The sequence below is a fragment of the Sphaeramia orbicularis genome, chromosome 14 (assembly GCF_902148855.1).
Source record: "Sphaeramia orbicularis chromosome 14, fSphaOr1.1, whole genome shotgun sequence".
NCBI lineage: Eukaryota > Metazoa > Chordata > Actinopteri > Kurtiformes > Apogonidae > Sphaeramia > Sphaeramia orbicularis.
Window position 1 is genome coordinate 26,037,754 of NC_043970.1, and position 19,650 is coordinate 26,057,403.

At 37.0% G+C, this 19,650-nt stretch overlaps 1 protein-coding gene and 1 pseudogene across 1 annotated transcript; both read left to right on the plus strand.

The window, feature by feature from the left end:
• Positions 1-13,670: 13,670 nt before the first annotated feature.
• On the plus strand, positions 13,671-14,900 carry epd (ependymin). The gene is given in 9 exon segments (XM_030154474.1): positions 13,671-13,793; positions 13,907-13,938; positions 14,041-14,107; positions 14,110-14,170; positions 14,270-14,307; positions 14,310-14,426; positions 14,429-14,461; positions 14,556-14,637; positions 14,763-14,900. Coding segments are annotated over 9 exon segments (633 nt in total). The 5' UTR covers positions 13,671-13,717; the 3' UTR covers positions 14,890-14,900.
• A 2,056-nt stretch (positions 14,901-16,956) lies between these two features.
• On the plus strand, positions 16,957-18,332 carry LOC115432568 (ependymin-2-like; annotated as a pseudogene).
• Positions 18,333-19,650: the final 1,318 nt, after the last annotated feature.

Sequence of the window (19,650 nt, forward strand, 5' to 3'; positions counted from 1 at the left end):
GTCCCATATTGTTTTGGAGTTGCTCCCAGGGTTCATGGATGTTTGAACAGTGGTAGAGGTTGGACTGTCTGAAGTGCTCTTCATGTACTCATCTGGGAAGAAAGAAACACTAATTTAGTGCCATTTTATAATAACACTACTTTGGTTGTAAATGCTTCAGTACATAAATGTGCTCACAAGAGTTTCTGCACATGAGAAAAGAAGGGGGAATTGTGATGTATTATTTGTTAAATATTAAGCCCACATTTAAATTTACTGTTATATCTCAGATCTTATTGGTTACACCCCATCCTTAGTTTTCTCCATTAGCAGTATTCATACCTGTCAGCTTCATCTGACACAGTGGTTAAATTCTAAGCTACAAGATTTCATCACCATCAGCATTTCTTACTGCTCAAAAACATGCAGTTTACAGCAAACTTCCCCCTGCTGGTAGTACCGGTATCTCCGTAAATAGTTTTATATGCTGACTGATAAAGTGACAAGATAAAGATAAGCAGCTTATAAAATCTGAGATTTAACAGACTGTAAAGATAGAAACTGTAGAAGTAACTTGAGTTCAAAATTATGTATAAAATGTATGTATTTATTATTAATGTCAATCTTATTAGAAACCATTTACGCCACTTTGTTACCACAAACTTTATCCATCAAGTTTCACTGTTGTTTCATTTACAGACTTTATGTGGTGATAAAATGCAGTTACCTCCATGTATTTCAGTAAGAGGCCTGTTAATGTGCTCACCTGACTGCTGACTTGGCTCATCAGGTCCCTCAGGTCGAGCTGAATGTGTCTAATGCTCTGAGGTAAAGTGGTCTGAGCCACCATCTGCTCTTTGTCCGCCTTTTCTAGCTGTTTTCTTTTCCACTCCAGCATGTTCCAATAGACCTGCATATCCCCAACAGCAGCGTAGAGTCGTTCCCAGTCCTGCAAACACAACCACGCTATTACATAATACAAACTGTTCTCCCCATCTGTGCTTTAATTTGTAAGAGGGGAATTCCTCTCAATTTTTTGTCAAAGTTTTATACCCTGCAATACCAGACATTGTTGGAATGTCATCAGCTCTCCCCTTAAGTTTCATGAAGCAATCTCAAAACAATGGGAAAAATTTTCAGGAAACTTTCTAAAGAAATTTGAATAAAGAGGACATTGAATCATTTTTGTGGAATTCTTTGAAAAGTACCAAGAAATTCACTAACCGACAAATTTAGCCAGTTGTAGAAATCTGTAGAAAGTACTGGGAGGTCCTTCAAGTGTTGACTTCTGTCCTCAAAGTCCTTGTTTCCCAACTGTTGCTTCTTCTGTTAAAATAGATTTTGCAATGATTAAAGGGTTGCTCATAAGGAAATATAATGTTAGAAGTGTGAGGAAGGGCTGCTTTTTACTACTCACATAGTTCAATAGCAGCTGCTGGACACGAGTCCGGGTAGACCTTGTGAGACGAAATGAATTTTTATATTTGGTTTGGAGGACCAGAGATGGAGCCGAGGAGTCCACACAGTTCAATATATAACAGAGGAGAATGAGAGCCTGCCACCAAATGGTCATCTAGAAAAGAAACATCTTTATATTAGAAAATCTACTCACAAAAAAATGAAATCGGCATTCAAAAGCCGGTCGGTCAGCAGCTTTTCAGGTACAAACCGGAGAAAGATGTATCACTTCTGTTTGCTTCACCAACAACTTACACACACAGTATCACTTCCAATTTGCCTTACATGGTTATGGTTAAGAACATGGATTCCCCTTATGGGAACTGACGATGTCTACATTTATAAAAGGAAGTTAATTAATATTTTGGAAAAAAATGTCACATTATATCCCTGAACCCTGGCCACATGACATGCAAGTAATTCACCAACAGCGCAGTTCATCAGGTACCCCTATAATATCTGTTTACAGCTCTTACTATCGTCAGGGTACAGAATATGATCATACATGGTATTAGTGCCAGAACCACAACAAGACAAGTAAAATCTCTGTTAAAAAATGTTAAAAAGAAAAAAAACCCCAAAAAACTAAGATACAAAACATGCTGGTTGTATCAATCTTAATTTAAAGAAAATAGTTTTTATCATTGAACATGTATCCTCTTGCATCATGTGTTTGGGTTCAAAACAGTTGTCATATGATAAACAAAAGAGAATCACAAGAGTCGAGAGCATGAGTCAACATCTCAACCTCACCATCCAGGCACATGTAGTGGTGATGAGGCATGATGGGTGAATTCTGGTGAGAACCGATCAAAATAAACACAGATCGACACGAATGAACGCAAAAGTCAGTAGAGCTATGAGAATTTACAAAGCAAAACATCAGCATTTACTGGAACACTGCAGCTTTTTGACAACCTGAAGATGGACATGAACACTAGTTATAAATAAAAATATTACCTACAAATCCTTTTTTTTCTACATAAGTATTAAGTATAACACATTCATTGCTTTTGTTTTTATCCACTGCTTTAAGAGACCTCACATTCAGATAACCCGGTAAGACCAGCTAACAGAAACTCACCATCTTCAGAGAAATGATGATGATGGACTTACCTTGGAGTTGTTGTCAGCTCTGCTTTGAGTAGGTCCTTCATGCTAGACTGAAGCCTACGAACAATTTATACATTTGCCATTTCTTGCTTTCGGTTTCTGACAGATCTGGAGTTTTTTCTTTTTTCCTTTCTCTCTTTTACTCTCTCTGTGCAGGATCTTGTGGTTACTGGTTTGACTCATATGGCAGAGGAAACTGTTCAGTGAGAACCCAAATATAGAATAAGGATTTAGGATTAGAATTTTTTTCCACTAAAATTAACAGCTGATCTGAAACAAGCAAGAAATAAGAAAATACCCTGCAGGTGCAAGTGTTGGCAGCGACAGATTCAAAGGTTTGAGATGATGTCAATGTACCTACTTAATGGTGTTTTAAAGTATAGTCATTATGTATCTAATGTAGATTTTTTGTTGTTGATGTTGTTGTTGTTGTTATTTTGGGGTCATTGTGTGCATTATACACCAGTCAGCCATAACATTAAGACCACTGACAAATAATATGGTCATAATATATATGGCATGGTATATATGGTCATATATGGTTAGAATGTTGGGGGGTAAATTAGGCAATACTCGAACATTTAGACCAGGGGTGTCCAGTCCTGGTCCGGTATCCTGCATGTTTTAGATATTCTCCTCTTCCAGCACATCTGATGGTCCTTATCAGGCTTCTGCAGAGCACGATGATAGGCTTATCATTTGAATCAGGTGTGTTGGAAGAGGGATACATCTAAAACATGCAGGATACTGGCCCTCAAGGACCAGGATTGGACAGTCCTGATAAGCCCTGACAAGATGAATGAAAAATGAGGCAGTATCTTGGGTGTTTGAATCTGAGCAACTTGAGATATGATTTGTTTGTCCAGCTAGATTAGAAAGAAACTAGAAAAGCACTCGGAGAGCGCAGACCTCTGCCAAGGCAGAGCAGTCACCCCCCCACACCACCAAAATTTAGTCATTTGTTCCTTGTGCCAGTATCAACATTTCCTGAAATTTTCATCCAAATCTGTCCATAACTTTGTAAGTTATCTTGTGCACGGACAGACAGACAGACAGACAGACAGACAGACCAACACTGGCAAAAACATAACCTCCTTGGCAGAGGTAATAAAGTTATCCTCCATTAGACCACTTCAGTAGCGTGCTAACCACTGCAAACCACGACCACCCAAAAAGACCTGCACCATCATGATACAGCCTTTGTCAAAGTCTCTCAGATCCTTGCACATGACTATTTTGCCGTTTTCAACACATCAGCTTCAAAGACTAAACATTCACTTATTGCTTAATATGTCTCAGCCACTGAATGTGTGATTGTGATGAAATAATCAACATTATGATCTCGTCATCTGTCAGTGATCATGGTATTGTGGCTGACTGGTGTATAATGTTGTATTCAGGATGATATACAGTTATGGACAAATGTTTTGACACAATTAAATGTGATTTATTTGTAAATAAAAGTGTTTCAATCATCCTTCAATGTACTTCAGAAACACATGAAATTAAAAAATAAAACAAAAACTGAAGTAGCAGTGTTAGTAGCCAAGCGTTTGGCCACGTATACATGTTCAAATAGAGGAAACAAGTAAGAATGTATGATCTTTATGGTACTTTCATTGTTATTATTCCACTGACTGCCTGTATTACAAACTTCTTTTTGTTTAGTCCTCGTTATTTAGTCTGATCTCCTACCATATCTCTGACACACTTCTATAAAAACACACAGTACCTGATGAATAAGGACGTAAATAAATAAACTCCTCGGTTCTTTCACCTGTTGATAATTTCATCATTTAACCTAAAAATGGTGAATTGGCCAACCGCTATTATTTTAAAAACTTGTCAAATCTGTATGAAGTAAAGGTCTGACTGCACATCTCGGGGGACTGTTTCAGGAGTCTCATGATTTAGATGAGTAATGACAGAAACTTGGAAGTTCTGTCAACAACGAAATGAAGGGAAGAAGTAAGTACATGTTTTCATGGTCATCCTAAAGACTAAAGACACATGTGTTCATGTTACACATTTAACCCATTTGTCATCCTACCATATGTTGTCATTTCTTCTCTGGCAGTTCTCTTTTTTTGCCTTTCCAGACTATTGTGGTAATTTCTTTAAAAATTGATGAGTTTTGAAAATCAGTCTCCAGTAAGATGTTGGGGATGAAGCTGATTCCTGGCATGGATGTGGGTAGTTTCTGCTTCTGCAGAGTTACAGAATCATTTTCATGGAGGAAATTATGACATCAAGAAAAAAAATAAGGAAACATCTTTCTTTTCTGGATAATTATCACGCTACATTTTTTAGGAAGTTACACAACATTCAAAGAAATGCTGGTGGAAATATTTATGTAGCCTATACTCTTGGAAAAGAAGTGTTAAAACTGACACATGCCGTATTATCATACACTAGCGCCATTGTACCCGTGGTGCCATTGTGTGTGGAAAGTGCCTATACGTAGAGAGAGGCAAAAATCGCCCAGCATACCTCACAACATTTGAATACGGACATAAAATTGTGCCTAGTAGATAGTCAGGTAATGTTTCTATTCATTTGGCGAGTTTGGCGGCGATCAGGCCTGTGAAGGCTGAGGAAAATCTGTACAAACGCCCTCTTGTGCTGCAACATCGATTGATCGGACACAGAACGTGCATTATAAAGTTGGATTCACTCTCTTCGCAATTTTGTGAAAGTATCAGGAAGGTAAACATGAAAATATGTGAAGATATGTATTATTAACACAGGTTGCTTCAGGGATTGAACCCAGAACCTTCTTACTGTGAGGTGACAGGAATCATATCACCCTTTACCTGAATTAGTAACATTATTAAAATATCAATCCAATATTATGACATATCAAAAATGCAATTCTTAGGAATGGAACATCAGAATATTACAGTACAATTTCTTGATGTTTCTAAATGTTTGTATCTCATACTAAAAAGTGCTCATATACTTGGATTAGCAACTCACTCCTCATTCACATTTTTTGCACAAAATTGCATATTATGACTTCGTAATCTAAGTGATGTTTGTCATGTTGGTCGTTTGTCCAGGACAACACATGGAAATTGGCTTCTCTGCTAAATCTGGTGCACGCATCTTGTTCTTTGTAACTAATGCCAGTACACACTGTCCTGTAACTAAATAAATAAATACAAATACAAATACACATTTGAAGTATGGACATTTAATTGTACCCGAAAGGGAAGTTTTGTATGATCTGCTTATCCAAATCAATAAAAAATGGATTTTTTTTTTTTTTTTTAAACTGCTCATATATGCTGTGAAAATGCTTCACTGCAAGTAGAACACAACACAGTACCTTTCCACCAGTATAAGTATTATGAAACAAATAGTCAGGCCAAAAAAAAGTTGTCATCTTGATTCAATAGTTCAGATCCTTCCATTTGATATTTTATTATTAAGATTACGAAGATGTTTCGGCTGCAACAAGTTCTTTACCCATAGCTGAAGCAGTGAGTAATTTCTCATGTACTGAACAACCATCAGTTTGATAGAGAGCATGAAGACTGGACTGTGTCTCAATAAAAAAAGGGGATGTGGTCTTATGAGTCCAGGCTGACCCTATTCCAGAGAAGAGACAGAGGCAAGGTCACTACCCATCATGCCTAGTACCTACAGTATAAGTCTGTGGGGGCAGTTTTATGTCCATTCTTATAGTATAAGAGTATAAGAGGGAAACTCTGATGTCTATTTTGATTGCATAGGCACTGTGTTGCATAAATGATATCACAACAAATGCCAAAGTAATCAAATCTAAGGCAGTCAGATGAAATATTCTGTGTGTGGCTTGTTTTTTGGCCAGGTATTGCTATGTATAACTGCATAGCCACAGAAAAAATGATTGGACCATCAAAAGTCATCAAAAACAATGGTTATGCAATCAAGTACTAATGCCTGTGTGTATCATATGACTAAAACAGACAAAAAAGAAAACATGGAATGCCTAAAATCACTATTTTTGGCAGTATAATGCCATAGCTGTTGATGTAAGAATTTAAGTGATTTTGGTTATTATCAAGAAAATGTGGAAAATGGATAGATATCAGCTCTGAAATTAAACTCTTATAAGTTATTTTTGTTTTTAACATTAAATTTGTTCAAATAAATGTACCTTTAGTTGTACCAGGCATTAAAATGAACAAGAAATTGAAGAAAACAAGGGGTGATCTGATCATTTTTTCAGCGACTATACCATGAAAGTCAGTTCAGAGTGTGTGTAAAGTACATCAGTCTACACTTGTTATGTTAAATGTTGTGTAGTGTAAACAGTGTAAACGTATACTTTTTAAATCTGTATTTCTATCACACGTTTCTGGTGAAATGTTTCATTCAGCCATGACACCTACTGCTACACACTTCCCTCATCTGCACTTGTTTTGCAGTAAAAGGAGCATGTACTGGAAACTCTCTGATCATAAGTCTTTTCTGTCATGTGATCATACCCTCCCGAGACCCAGGAAAGGAAAAGTTTTGGCTTTTTGCATTTAATAATTGTCATGATTGGAAACAGCATGATACGACAGTTTTTATATTTATTTATGGAATGTCCTTTGCAATGGACAGCATTTTTTTTTTTTTTTTTTTTTAATAAAGCTGTAAAACTCTTTCCCCCTACAGAGGACAAAAATGCATTGCTGGGTCTCAGGAGGATATTGAGAATCAAGGGATACACAAGTTTGGAGGCTTAAAAACACTCGATTTTCTGTGTTTCTAGTTTTTTTTTAATAAAATGTATTGAGGACATTTCATTCATTATTGTTTATTTTATTTTATTTTATTTTACCATGATGTACACTGAGAATAAAATCTCTATTTTCAGGGAAACCTAGTTGAGAATGCACACCATTCCATCCTAAAATTCATGAAAACAAAGACAAAGATGTATAAAATATTAAGAGACATTAAAAGACACAGGAGGACAATGGGGAACTTTATGTGACAAAATGTCAGAATCAGCTGCACAGGATTTTGTTTTTTGTTTTTTTTGTTTTTTTATCAGTGTTTTAAATTCATACTGTGAGACAATGCCATTAAGTTGTGTCACATTCTGAAGGTTATTCCTGAATGAGGAAGCAACATTGAAGAAGGCTGCCCTACTAAGCTCTGTAAAAATCCTTGTTATCTTGCAAACAAGTCATCCCACATCATTTAAAAGAACTACTGTGAGAGTGAGGAGTTCAAAAAGGAATCTGGGAAATCAAATTTGAGCATGGAGTATTATATTATTAATGTGTAAGCTGAAAATACATTTGATTCTGGACATGACAAAACTGATCTTAAAACACCTAATGTTTTGCTGCTAAAGTTTATACATATTTCATGAATGTAGTGGATAAAAATACATACACACACTGAATGTTGAAGAGAAACTGACACTGTAGAGATGAGAGTTTCTTTGAAATTTCCTGCCAGGTAAACCCTGTGGTGAATTTCAAAACAACAGAATATCTGAATAAAACTCCTTTCTGAATAAAATTTCCTCCACACTTGAAACCCTTGGCAGTGGTTTTCACCTACCTCTCTGTGGTGTTACAGTTTCGTTTTGCCTCTCATTGCACTGCGTGGTTCACTTGCATCGACTGAATGGACAGTTTCCTTGCAAAATCCTCCTGTACTGGTAAGACAGTTGTTCAAAGGTTGCTGTCTGTTATGTATCTAAATGTGTGCTGCCAGTTTATTGCTTTCTGTAGGAAGTATCAAGTATGGCCTATATAACCAAGACACTGTGAGATGCAAATCTAATTTAAACATTAATCTGTACTTGAGGCCACCTTTCCTACTGATATACATATGTTTTATTTCTGAAAATAAAATATGTGTTGTTATTGTACTGTTTTGAATGAGGATGAGGCTATTCTGAGGAGAGATGTATAGAAAATTTACACAAATTATGCGTACTTTTGTGTCAGTTTATTTTTAGAAAGATGTAAATGTACAGAATGCAAAAGTAGTATGTATGATATAAAAACAACCAGAAAAGTGCAGACCTCCACCAAGGCAGATCAGCCCCCACCACCACCACCACCACCACCCAAATTTTATCATTTGCTCCTTGTGCCAGTATCAACATTTCCTGAAAATTTCATGAAAATCCATTCATAACTTTTTGACTTTGTGTTGTTATTGTACTGTTTTGGATGTGCCATTACACTTGGCGGAGGTAAAAAAAACAACAGTAAAATTTATCAGAAACATATCACAATGACACTATCCACTCCCCTTTGTCCCACACTCATTACCCCACCCCACAGTAAAGTCTAGAGATTAAGGGTTAGACTAATTATTAATGCTAAGACATCTACAGAGGGGGCACAGATGAAGTTTATGGGTTTCCTTTTTTTTTTATTTTTTTTATTTATTTATTTTTTTCAGAAATACAATAGGATATAAGACCACTGATGCAGTATTTATGTGTAGGGGATTCCTCAGTGTTCCATTTCTTAAGAATCCATTTTTTAGTCACAGCACACCACAGCAAGCAAGATGAAATATTCCCTAGGATGTGTGATGTTCAATGAGCTGATGTCACTGAGTATCTATTCAATATGAATCTTTCAGCTTGTTTTGTGTTAGTATTTGACATAATTGTGTTAGAAGGGTGTGTGTGTTAATATTGCACCCAGTGTATCTACATCTTCATCAGGCCTTCAGAGCCAAAACAAAAAAGATATTCTGTCTGCAGGGTCTGATTAAAGTTGTCCACAAAGTAACATCAGAATAAGTGAAAACTACAAACAGAAGGTGATATAAGAACGTTACATTCTCGACTTGAATCCTTGATAATGAATGATGATAATGCTAATCAAAAATGTTAGAAAATAATACATAAATTACATTATGTTTGCACAGTAGAACAGAAAAGAAACCATGAGATAAACTGTGTAGGCGAGTCATGTTTCCTAACTTCCTCTTTTAAAAGGCGAAAAGAAGTGAAGCTTCTAGAGAGCATGTTGTAGTCAGCACAAGGAGGAAGGGGCCCAGAAGGAGAAGGGCTTCCCTCATTTTCATAACTCCCTCCCCCTATATTTCCTGCATACAGTAACATTAAATTTCCCTCGTGACGCAGTAGTTTACTCTATTTTCAGTCTCATTCTTTTGTGGTTACTAAGATCCCTTGGTTTCGTTATGTATTTCCTTCCCTTTGCTAAGGCCTTTTTTTTTTTAGAAAAAAAAAAAGTTCATGGCAACCAAGTACTAGCACACATCTGGTTATGTAACTGTGGCTACATCCTCTTTACAAAGGTGTAAAAGCACATACACTCATCACGTAAAGTTGACAAAATCACCCAATACAGTTTTTTGTTAATTTTTTTCTTTTATTTTCGGTACTCTTTCACCCTTGTCTCCTTGGCGTCTGCTTCCAGGGGGTATGTTTGCTTGACACAGACATGTAAAAGCAGACACAGGATCCAACAGCTGTCAATCAACCAGTAGGCTTGTTTAGGCTGGACTAAATAACTTTGGGAGAGGGGGATTGACTCCATGGTTTTTGGTTTATTTTGTTTGTTTTTGGTATTTTTTTAGATTATTATGGAATTCATTCAAACTATGTCAAGGATAATGTGATGTATGTGACATAAAGGGAAGTTAACCTGTAAAGAAGTCTTTTAATTGTATAAGGGGGGGGTTTGGGAACCATATTTAAAATAAATTTGTTTTGCTTTCTGTTCTAGTTGCTGCTGAAGGTTGTGTGAACTTTGAGCCTGCTGTTTGGTGAGACATGCACCTTTGCTATTCATGTAACCTGTTAAAAATCACACCTCACATACAGTCAGAGCTCTGGCCCTGGCTGTCGCTGGGTCTTTATTTCATCTCTTTTACACCACACTCCTGATAGCTCCTATCTGATCCAGTGGCATCTAAACCTTCTAAATACATCATAAGCATTTTAATAACCAGAAAGGGGAATAAGTGTTAGCTGCAGAAAGCAACTACTTTATGGTGGCCAATGTTAAACCAGAGGTTCATTAACTGATAATAGAAAAAATTTAATATATGAACCAATAAAACTAATCATTTTATAGCAAGCACATTTAAACTCAAAGTTCTCTATAGAGAAGCTTATAATAAGCAGTAAAATAGGTATACAAAAGTCATACCAAACACAGAACAGAACCAGTGTGATACATTATTATTCATATTGATTTTGAATATGTAAAAACAAAACAAAAAGGCAAAAGTGAACCTGTACAACACATCAAAAATCCCCTGAGATTCTCAGAAATCAAACTAACACAACACTAACAGGCTAAAGGATACCTCCTGTCACAGTGTTTTCACATTAAAATAAAAACCCATTAAAAACAAAACATCATAATGCAATTGTAACATAATGATAATTAATTTGACTGTTTTTTAATATATGTTACGTGCCAGGCAGTGATGCAGTGCAGGGGTGTTTGTGGGTGTTTTTCCCTCCTGGTCCTTCCTCTCCTCTAATCTGTCTGCTCTCCAGGTGCCATCAGACTGATTAACCTGCACCTGTGGAAAGTGGTGGTGGCCAATCACATCCCAGGGCCCTCCTATAAAAGGACCGTGCCTGCAGTGGTTGTCCTGTTTTTTTCTCTGTCTGCCTGTTGGAGCTGCTGGTTGTGGTGTTCAGCTTGTCACACACTGAGTTAATGTCAGTCATTTGTGGAGTGAGGTAGTGGGCATAGGTAAGTTGGGGCACCATGTACATTCTTTCCTTCATGTAGATCACTGTTGTCTAGGCACATCAGGTTATAGGGTTGGTGCCACTTCTGTATTTCTTTTGGTTAAGTTCTTTTTTTAGATGGGAGTCAGATTTTTGTTCTGTTTAAGGGGTAGGACCAGATTAAGCACGGTTTTATTGTATTTGTCTGATTTTGGTTAGCACTACCCCCTTGTTCCTTCCTCCTCCACATTGGTGATCCTTTGCTGTTTTTGTTCAATAAACCTTTGCACTTGTTTCACACCTACACTGACTCCATCTTCATTTTGATTGTCAGGTCAACATCTCCTTTTCACACACCAACAAAGGAGTCGTAACAATATAATACAAGTCATAATGGCCTGAAACTTCAAGTTCTAAGACTAGCAAATCCTCCCTGCTGTATTACTGTTCAAAGTTAAACACCTAAGGATGCTTCAAGGTCACATTTACTCATGATTGTGCACTCAGGTTATTGTGTTCTGAAAGACTGTAATAAGGACAGTGATGTGGTAGTTGAACAGTGGTGGTGTAATGTTACATGTGTCCAAGAAAAAATATGTATTTCCCATGTCAAATGTTTTATCTCTTTGTAAATTAAAGTGAGTAAATATACTGTGTAAATACAATCAAATCCTCTTTACACAAGAGGGGTATAGTCTGGTCTGTAAAGGTATATTCGGGCCTGGAGGGGTATAGTCTAGCCTATAGGGGTACAGTCTGGTCTGGAGGGGTGTAGTCTAGCCTATGGGGGTACAGTCTGGTCCGGAGGGGTATGGTCTAACCTATAGGGGTACGGCCTGGTCCGGAGGGGTATAGTCTAGCCTATAGGGGTACGGTCTGGTCTGGAGGGGTATAGTCTAGCCTATAGGGGTACAGTCTGGTCTGGAGGGGTATAGTCTAGCCTATAGGAGTACAGTCTGGTCTGGAGGGGTATAGTCTAGCCTATAGGGGTATAGTCTAGTCTGGAGGGGTATAGTGTGGTCTAGAGGGGTATAGTCGGGCCTGGAGGGGTACAGTCTGGTTTGGAGTTGTATAGTCTGGCCTATAGGGGTACGGTCTGGTCTGGAGTTGTATAGTCTGGCCTATAGGGGTACAGTGTAGTCTGGAGGGGTATAGTCTGGTCTAGAAGGGTGTAGTCTGGTCTGGAGGGATAGTGGGCTTGAAGGGGTATAGTCTCGTCTGGAGGTGAATATTCTGGCCCGGGGGGGGGGGGGGGTTCAGTTTGGCCTAGGCTATTTTACACCCCAGGGTATACTCTGGCCTGGGCCAAACTATTTAAATGGAAGTCCTGACTGGGGGTATACTTTGGCCTGTCACACCGTGTCAAAGATACATGACATACATGAGATACAATCTTTCATAACACTTCCACCTGTGTGCATGACCCAGAAAACAATCATGATCGCTTTGATGATTTTTTTGTTTCTGTTTTTAATTAAGATACACAGATTGGATGGCATTTTTAATTTGTTGTACTTATTACAGTATCAAAGATATTCTGTTCTATTCTATTCTTTTCTTTTCTTTTCTTTTCTTTTCTTTTCTTTTCTTTTCTTTTCTTTTCTATTCTATTCTATTCTATTCTGAAGATTCAAATTAACATAATGTTATCATAATAAACATTATGTTACAATGGCATTTTAGTGTTTTGTTTTTAAAGTGCTTTTATTCTAATGTGTAAACACTACTGAGAAGTGTGGTAAAATCTTTGATCTTTATGGAAGTCTGATATTTTTACAAATTTAATTGTTATGGATGAAGTAATAAAAGTAATTGTTTAGATTTTTAAGACTTAAGTCAGTTTGCTTGCTCATTTAAGTTACCTGACAGAGCTGAACACCAGATAAAATGTTGAAAATTAAACCATTCTTGTGTATATCACTCAACACTACTGTGGGTATAATCTGGTCTGGGGGCTATAATCTGGCCTGGGCCACTTTAACCCTGGGTATAGTCTGGATGGGGATAGATTTTGGCCTACTGGGTCAGTTGGGAAATGATTAAACCAATTTAGTTTGGTAATCACTAATAATAAAGAGCTCTAAAGTATTACATTTCTTCCAAAGGGTTCCTTATTTTTATGTCATTTATATTTTATTTTTATTATTCAGCTTTTTTTCTTTTTTTTTTTTTATCCCCACTTGATCCCCAATTTGTGAATGACAGGCAAAGATAAACACTGCATGACAACATTTAAGAACAGCTGCACAATCACAAAGGAAAAGTTGGTCTTGTCAAAATACTGTGATTGAATCACCACCTACCGGGATGAGACTGTGAAGTTTACACAGCTTGGTGTTTGAAGTGCAGGAGGCAAAGGGTCTTTTTACGCAATTCTTATCGATGACACTTGCCTTTAGCCCTATAAAAGAAGCAGCACATACATAGAAAGTGACATGGACTAGGGGTCTTTTGTCATCTCTGACTTGTGATCTCGATTGGGACTCCCTCTGGACCGGAAAAATGTATGGAGCTGTTACACTCTTCATCTTCATGTGCTTGGCCGCCACCACCAATGCAGACCACCACCAGCACTGTCGTATGTTTCATTGTTTTTCTTCAGTTATTATTTAACAGTCAGTGGTACACAAGTAAGGAATGCAGTTAACATTTTTAGCAGCATGAACAAACCTTTTAATATTTCTCTTTCAGATTCACCCAACATTACAGGATTGATGACTGTGGTAAGTTTCCTAAATGTATTCAAAAATCATCAAAGTCCAACCAAAATGATGGATGGGTTTTTTTAGAATACACCAAACTTTTTCCACTTTCAATGAAACCAGATGTCCCTAAAGGGTGAAATTAAAGCATATGGTGCCATCACTTATGATTCAACAGCCAACAAACTCCGGTCAGATCAAATGAAAGCTTACCGACAAACCATTCACTCGGTTTGGATCTCCTGATGTTTTTGTAAAGAGTAACTCACTTCTTCTTTTAACAAAGGCAGTAACTCCCAAACATCCCATCTATGACCTAACTTTTTTATTATCTACCATGGCTCGGTCACCATCTGGAAGGGGATATCTATGAGATTGACAGCAAAAACCAAAGTGTGTGAAAAAATCCTTGCAATCAACAGCACACCCTCTGGACATTCCTGATGATGCCAAATATTATGGCACGGTAACTGCTGGGAGCCGAACTATTGAAGGGGAAGGAATAAAAATCAAGTATGGATGGGAACAATGTCAGACGGGAAAGGTAGAATGAGAGACTAGAAACAGATTAAACACGACCTTTTTCCTGGTGAAGTCTGACAGTGGTATTGAGTGTTTTCATTTTTTCTCTTCTTCAGTCCATTACTCTATGTCTGTAACTATGGGATGTTTGCCTATGACCACATTCTACTTCACTGAGCCCACTTCATTCTTGTTCAGGTTTTGTGATTTCTTTCTTTGAAACACTATTTACCAAGTAGAATACATATACACTGTAGTCTGTCGGCTGCACAGACACATGCTGCAATGAATCTATATGTAATCCTGTTATTATTTTATCACAGCCTCGTGGAAGTTGAACATGAGATCAAGGACCCGGATCTCCTCGTCGTACCCTCCTTCTGTGAGAACCAGCCTTTGGAGGAGACGCCTGAAGGGACAGTAAACAGTTTCCTCAATGAGTTCGTGTAGATGAAGCCTTGCCTCCAGAAAATCTACAATTCAAGAACTCTAGATGTCTCTCATCTCATGTGTCACAAGTTTTTTCATTGTTGTTTTTTTTGATTGTTTTTGTTTTTTTGCATGACACTGCACTACATCACAACTGTTTGATCTCTCCCTGCCCTGAAGATATGGCTTTGAGTGGATCATATTGTTTCACAAACACATCAATGTACATGTCAGACACATGACATGGATGATAGAGATAATAGGCAAACTTACAAACAGATGGTAGCTTTTCAAGTTGGTACTGCTTACAAAACCTGTAAGATATTATTGATGGAACAATAAAATGTCAAAGGTGTGAAATGTGTTAAGACTCATAATTTATCCAACTTTGTTTCCTTGTGAAGAGTGTAAATTTGACAACAACCTTAATATAACTATAGCCATTATTATTTGTGAGTTTTCTTTTCCAGAGGCCAGTCTATATTTATCACTATCAAAATTAGAAAAATTATAAAAGAATTGACGTTTCTTAAAAATGTTCTTTTTTTCAGAAGTCATTGCGATAAAACTAATCATTTTAAGAAGAGCACATTTAAAATGAAAGTACTTTGTAGAGAAGCTTATAATAAGCCTCAAAATAGCTATACAAAAGTCATGCAAAATACAGCACAGAACAAAACTGATACATTGATTATTTCGGATTTTCATTTTGAACCTGTAAAAACAAAATAAAAAGAACCTGACCAATGAAGGGAAAAATCCCCCTGAAATTTTCAGTAATTGAACTAAACTTAACTAAACTACAGTTTATTTCATTTCATTATTTCATTTTTTACACATTTACTTTCTATCTGTCTCATGATCTTACAGATATATGTTTTCTCATATTAATATTCACCTATTCAGACATTTCTTACAAGTATAAAGAATACACACAAAACCCATTGATCAATCATATTTGTATTTACACTAACTCATTCTATACATGAACTAATTTTCATTATACTACACAAATTACTCTAACACAATATTTACCATCTGTACATTTATGTTAACCTTGTCGACATTATTACATATAATCTCCAATTCATCAATGCTATCTTGTATCCATATATGGATCTCTATGCAAACACACGCACACACACACACACACACACACACACACACACACACCTATAGCCACATACTGTACACATTATACATAGACTTAAATTATAACTTAAAACACATTAATTGTAAACATGGCAGTAGTGACCACATTTGTTTCTGCAGACCTACACTTTTTACTTACATTGTTTAATCACGTCAGTTTCCAAAGTAGTAGAACAGTAAAGAGTGATCATTAAAATAACTCACAATTTGCACATGAAGTATTGGGGGGAAAAAAGAATACAATCACAACAGAACAACATAGAGATAAAATGTTTAAAGAGTAAAAATAATTAGATACGCCATTGTAATATAGTAGAGATGTGAACTACAAAGCATCAACCTAACAGGGACGTTTTGATGTGCTGAGCAACAAAAAACAGCTGCACAAAGTGTATTTGTGGCAAAAACACATCTCTGACCAGGCTCATGCAGTTGACCTGCTATAAACGCCACAGGCTTTCTATTTAACTTGGATCATTTTTATAAAGGAGGCTAAGGTCCTACATAACAGTTGACCATACCTTTCCACCTGCCACTCCAGCATTAATAATGGGATTAGAATACTCATGAGAGTCACCACTGCATTGGGATATATAATTCACACACTGTTTTTTTCTCTTAAGAACAGACAGCAAAGATATCATTTGTGTATTATTTATCAGCTATAGTTATGATTTTTACCTCAGTGGGTCAGTTGGGAAATGATTAAACCATTTTATTTTGGTATCCCACTTAATAATAAAGAGCTCTATAGCATTTAAATACTTCTTAAGGATTTTCTTATTTATTCTCCATTTATTTTATCCCCACTTGATCCCAATTTGTGAATGAACAGGCAAGGATAAACACGGCATGACAACATGTTAAGACAGCTGCCAATCACAAAGGAAAAAGTTGGTCTTGTCAAATACTGTGATTGAATCACCACCTACCGGGATGAGACTGTGAGTTTACACAGCTTGGTGTTGAAGTGCAGGAGGCAAAGGGTCTTTTACGCAATTCTTATCGATGACACTTGCCTTTAGCCCTATAAAAGAAGCAGCACATACATAGAAAGTGACATGGGACTAGGGGTCTTTTGTCATCTCTGACTTGTGATCTCGATTGGGACTCCCTCTGGACCGGAAAAATGTATGGAGCTGTTCACTCTTCATCTTCATGTGCTTGGCCGCCACCCGCCAATGCAGACCATCACCAGCACTGTCGTATGTTTCAATTGTTTTTTCTTCAGTTATTATTTAACAGTCAGTGGTACACAAGTAAGGAAATGCAGTTAACATTTTATCAGCATGAACAAACCTTTTAATATTTCTCTTTCAGATTCACCCAACATTACAGGATTGATGACTGTGGTAAGTTTCCTAAATTTATTCAAAATCATCAAAGTCCAACCAAAATGATGGATGGGTTTTTTAGAATAACACCAAACTTTTTCCACTTTCAATGAAACCAGATGTCCCTAAAGGGTGAAATTAAAGCATATGGTGCCATCACTTATGATTCAACAGCCAACAAACTACTCGGTTCAGATCAAATGAAAGCTTACCGACAACCATTCACTCGGTTTGGATCTCCTGATGTTTTTTAAAGAGGTAACTCACTTCTTCTTTTAACAAATGCAGTAACTCCCAAACATCCCATCTATGACCTAACTTTTTTTATTATCTACCATGGCTCTGTCACCATCTGGAAGGGGATATTCTATGAGATTGACAGCAAAAACCAAAGTTGTGTGAAAAAATCCTTGCAATCAACAGCACACCCTCTGGACATTCCTGATGATGCCAGATATTATGGCACGATAACTGCTGGGAGCCGAACTATTGAAGGGAAGGAATAAAAATCAACGTATGGATGGGAAACAATGTCAGACGGGAAAGGTAGATGAGAGACTAGAAAACAGATTAAAACAGACCTTTTTCCTGGTGAAGTCTGACAGTGGTATTGAGTGTTTTCATTTTGTTCTCTTCTTCAGTCCATTACTCTATGTCCTGTAACTATGGGAATGTTTGCCTGTGAGCAACATTCTACTTCACTGAGCCCACTTCATTCTTGTTCGGGTTTGGTGATTTCTTTCTTTGAAACACTATTACCAAGTAGAATACATATTACACTGTAGTTCTGTCGGCTGCACAGGACACATGCTGCAATGAATCTATATGTAATCCTGTTATATTTTATCACAGCCTCATGGAAGTTGAACATGAGATCACGGACCCGGATCTCCTCGTCGTACCCTCCTTCTGTGAGAACCAGCCTTTGGAGGAGACGCCTGAGGGACAGTAAACAGTTTCCTCAATGAGTTCGTGTAGATGAAGCCTTGCCTCCAGAAAATCTACAATTCAAGAACTCTAGATGTCCTCTCATCGTCATGTGTCACAAGTTTTTTGTTTTTTTGCATGACACTGCACTACATCACAACTGTTTGATCTCCCTCCTGCCCTGAAGATACAGCTTTGAGTGGATCATATTGTTTTCACAAACACATCAATGTACATGTCAGACACATGACATGGATGATAGGAAATAATAGGCAAACTTACAAACAGATGGTAGCTTTTCAATTCGGTACTGCTTACAAAACCTGTAAGATGTTATTGATGGAACAATAAACTGTCAAAGGTGTGAAATGTTGAAGACTCATAATTTATCCAACTTTTGTTTCCTTGTGAAGAGTGTAAATTTGACAACAACCTCAATATAGCCTAACTATAGAATTATCATTAACAAATTGTTTAGATATTAATAAGAGTTTTCTGGTCAAGAAGCCAGTCTATGTGCACCACCATAAAGACAGATCAGAATCACAAACATAAACATGATAATTTACATGCTCATTGCTCTCTGTTATATGCCAAAAAACAGAATTTTCTACAATAATGCAGAAGAATGGATTTTTGTCTGGGTGCAGGCTATCGGTTGTGATTATCAGTAATGATTGCACTGTTGCCTCTTGATTTGAGGCTCATTTGACCTGGACCTTAGAGTTCTTTATACACCTCTGGCAAGCAAGGAACATTGATGTTGAGGTTTTCATTATGACTAACCTTTGATAATTGAGGTAGGCTCTGTTTAAACAATGGAGTTTTTTGTTGTTGTTTTTTTACACACTTTTTAGTGACACTAGCTAGATATATAACTTCGTGCACAGAGATACAGACATAGGCCAGCAGTGACAGTACTTTAAGTGAAGGATTAGGTAAGTGTCCATCAGCCTATATATTACTTTCTTCTGATAATCAATATATGTTTTGCCAGAGCTCAGCACATCTAAAATAGTGGTGTGGACATTTAGCAATTCATAGTAAGGTATTTATCTAATTGCATATTATAACCAGTAGATTAATCAAGTCAGTCAAAACTTAACCTACATAAAGTGAATCGCTTCAACAAATGCTAATTTTCATCTAATCACAACTACAGTGTAACTATTTCCTTCCTAATAAACTTATAATAGATGCCTAATGTTTCTCATGCCATTAACTTGTCAACTGATCACTGTGTTGGTCTACTTTTATTCTCTGTATCTGTGAGCTATCAGAAAATGTTCTGCCACAGAAAAAAGCATGTGATCTAAATCATTTCTTCATCATGTTTTCTAGGCTGATAAGTGAGAGGTAGAAGTCTCTG